Genomic DNA, 3,617 nt, shown 5'->3' on the forward strand with positions numbered 1-3,617 from the left:
GACTTGGATACAGGTAAGTAACATCACATTGTAAACAATCACTGAGTCAACACTTGGATACAGGTAAGTAACATCACATTTTATACAGTCACTGAGTCAACACTGGGATACAGATAAGTAACATCACATTTTATACAGTCACTGAGTCAACCCTGGGATACAGGTAAGTAACATCACATTGTATACAGTCACTGAGTCATCACTTAGATACAGGTAAGTAACATCACATTGTAAACAGTCACTAAATCAACAGCTGATTGATATTGGTAATTCGCATTACTACTCTCTGTTTTTTGTCGTCTATAGATACAATGCCGACGTTACGGAGTCAATGCATTGTTGGCACGACGTTAATGCTTTGTAAACGTGATGTCATAAATGGTTTTGGTTGGGAATGTCAAAACTTAGTGTTAGAGGATACCTCACACCGAGAAAAGTGTAGATACACTTGCCCACGGAAAGAGTAAGCCATGTAAACAGTTTGAATTCAGTTAAGATATGCTTCACTATGTACACCGCAACTTTATGTAATCAGTTGAGATACAGGTAAGCTACGTCACAAGGTATATAGCAAGTAACTAAGCAACTTTGATACAGGAGAGACACACCACATTGCGTATACAAAATACTTAAATACCTGGGATGCAGCTACAGAGGACCTGGTTTGGGTCGATCACCCATGACCAGGTAGCTGGTTAGGGCGTCTTTCTAGATTTCAGAGATTCTATTCCTGAACTTGTCAGAGACTATCCAGCACATGCTCGCAGATAACAGCAATGTCACTACATTTGTAGCTAAGATACATGTGCAGCGAGGCTGGTTCGGGTCCACCACCTGGGACCAGGAAGACGGTCGTCTACTGTATGCTTATATACGTTATGGTCTTGTTACTTCTGTGATCTAGGTATGCTAACTTTGTGTTAATTAACAAATGCCCAACGTAGACCATAGTATTGAGAATATATATATTTAATCCAAGAAAGTAAAAAATATTCCAAAAATATTTTTATTCAGCGGTTATGGAAAATGGCAAAGCAGTGCTCCCTATGGCGGAGGAGACGGTCCTATATGGATGGATGACGTCACATGTGGACAGGAAGCGACTTTACTAGTTGACTGTAAATTTAGTGGCTGGGGCACACACGACTGTAAACATACCGAGGTTGTGGGTGTGCGTTGCGACCCTCTGGTGTCAGCAACGTCCCCTTCCACACTACCTCCTACAAAGGTCTCCAAAGTCCTTGAGACGTCCTCGTCCACTGTTCCTCCTACACCAACTACTCCCATGGCCGTTGAAGGTAACAGATATCAAAATGATAACGTCTTTATGTCTTATGATTTATTAGCAGAAAAACTTATCGTTACAAAGCACGCGGTTTACTTTGTAATTGCTTGTTTTATTTTTTGAGATTCAAGATGTTGTGACGTTTTCTCTTTGGTTACTGCTGAGTAATGATGTTTTTCTTGTGTGCTGACGCTATGGTATGTTTTTTCTTATTTTTCGCACGGGTGTGAGGTTATCAGTTTTCAACTGTATTTCGACTTTTCTTTGTTAAGGTCACAGATCAGAAGACATAAGATGACCTTTTACGATCCGTCGTTAACTGTCGCCGTCCATCGTGAATTATCATTTCAAATCTTGACTTTAAACTTAAGAACTAATTAATGTGTGAATTCTAATGAAACTTCAAGTTCAGTACAACGTTCCGACCAAATGTGGGTATGTTGGGTCTGTCAGATATCCCAAACGGGATATAATGTCTGCTAAAGACATTTGATTAAGAAATGAACTACTTTAGAACATCATGATCCTGAATAAAGTGATTATGTTTTCAAAGTGTCCTTTTCTCTTTATGCTCCATTTTGTACACTAGGATTTTGTCACTGAGACACTGCTATTATTTCAGAGATAGGGGTTTAATGTCATTTTTTAATCATTGCAGAATGACGTTTGCTAGATAAGTACTTGGTAGGTATTTTTGACAGATGATATGGAATTTCCACTTCATGTTGATATTGACAACATTTGTCAATCAGTAATGTTGCGATAGGTGATTATTCATTGCTTGATGAAGGGCTAAGCATGAACGTTGTTTGAGTGAATGTTTCACTAACAACATAATTCAATTTTACCTTTGGTCCTTGAAAAAGGTGGTAGGTTTATTGAAAAAAAAAATCAAAAAAATCTGCAGCTTTTCAAAAAAGACAAAAACAAATGATGGTTCTTATCCACAATAGTCTTATTTTGCATCTTTTTGGCGTACGGTGTAGTAAAGAAGTGTTTTTAAAAACATTGTACGGCTTACTACTAAGTGATACGGTAATCTGGACGATTTCAATTTTCTGATTGTGAACTTTCTCTTTCTTGAAAGTAACGTCTCTGCTTACCAATCATATAATGTTAACATGTCGCAGTTTATTCGGAATCCAATATTTTACACAATGCATCATGACTTCTATGATGGTTGTCGACTTCTGACGGACAAACTCACAACGCATGGTTTGCTATGATATAGAATGATAAGTTTTCTGATCTACGTCATGATCGCTTTGGGAATATGGGAATTTCTTTATGTGATATGAAGCTCGATTATTTTGTTGTTCTTCTATGTGTGCCTTCTTGTTTCGCTGTCACTACCCAGGTTCTCCGTATGAGGACGTGACATTGCTTGAGTATGTCATAGATGTACATGACAGAAGACGCTTACCCTTCCGGAACATTTGTTCTTATTCTCCTTGTACTATTTCTATAGTCGCTATGTAAATCTCCCTCTTGTTAATATTTTGCCCAAGTTTTATCTTTTCGAAATACGGTATTGTTAACACCGTTAACCTTGCTCAAACAACTTGTATGAAAATAATTATCATTAATTAACTTTGAGGTCATTTGTGATAAGGGCCCATTGTTTCGATGGTGTTTCGATAGATATAATATACAGTTGAATCAGTGAGATTTAAAAAGTTTTTTTCAACGAGATTTTAAAAGTGTTATTAAACTATTGTAAAGGTTTATGCAATAACTTACAAATGTATAAACTGATTAACGCAAATTACGTGGCATCTCTCCTAACCTAAATATAACTTATTATCAAATACGTTTTCCGGTACACGTCATTCCTGAATGTAAACATCAACGCTGAATAAGCAAAACAATGATTTCACAACAAATCCCAATCTCATATATGTCATAGAAGATCGTTTTGTTTCCTTTCATTAATCCAGGCGGTGTTGTTAGACGAACATAGATCACAGAACTGTATTAACTATTCAAATAACAAAGACAGGATTTACAAACATCATGTTTCTAAAAATCTACAGGGGCCGTCCGCCTGACAGGAGGGCCTACCGACTCGGAGGGTAGGGTAGAGATTTACCATGACGGTCAATGGGGCGGCGTCTGTGACGACGACTGGTCCGAGACTAACACTGCCGTTGTCTGTCATCAACTGGGCTACAGGTTCGTAAACACGTCACCAGATCTAAAGGCATATCACCTGGAGGCTGATGCAAAGGTCTTTTGTATAAACCAGACTATAGGCACGTCACCTGGAGGCTGATGTTAAGGTATTTTGTATAATAATAATAATAAACTTTATTTATTGAGGATACAAAACCTG

At 37.8% G+C, this 3,617-nt stretch overlaps 1 protein-coding gene across 2 annotated transcripts in view; it reads left to right on the forward strand.

The window, feature by feature from the left end:
- LOC110451383 (deleted in malignant brain tumors 1 protein-like) overlaps positions 1 to 3,617 on the forward strand; it is a 72,921-nt gene that overhangs the window by 19,114 nt on the left and 50,190 nt on the right. For both annotated transcript variants that reach the window (XM_021499359.1, XM_021499360.1), the window contains exons 3-4: positions 1,015 to 1,298; positions 3,319 to 3,457. In XM_021499359.1, the coding sequence (XP_021355034.1) occupies positions 1,015 to 1,298; positions 3,319 to 3,457 (423 nt within the window). The remainder of the gene's footprint in view (positions 1 to 1,014; positions 1,299 to 3,318; positions 3,458 to 3,617) is intronic.

Source organism: Mizuhopecten yessoensis, unplaced genomic scaffold (genome assembly GCF_002113885.1).
Source record: "Mizuhopecten yessoensis strain PY_sf001 unplaced genomic scaffold, ASM211388v2 scaffold5979, whole genome shotgun sequence".
NCBI lineage: Eukaryota > Metazoa > Mollusca > Bivalvia > Pectinida > Pectinidae > Mizuhopecten > Mizuhopecten yessoensis.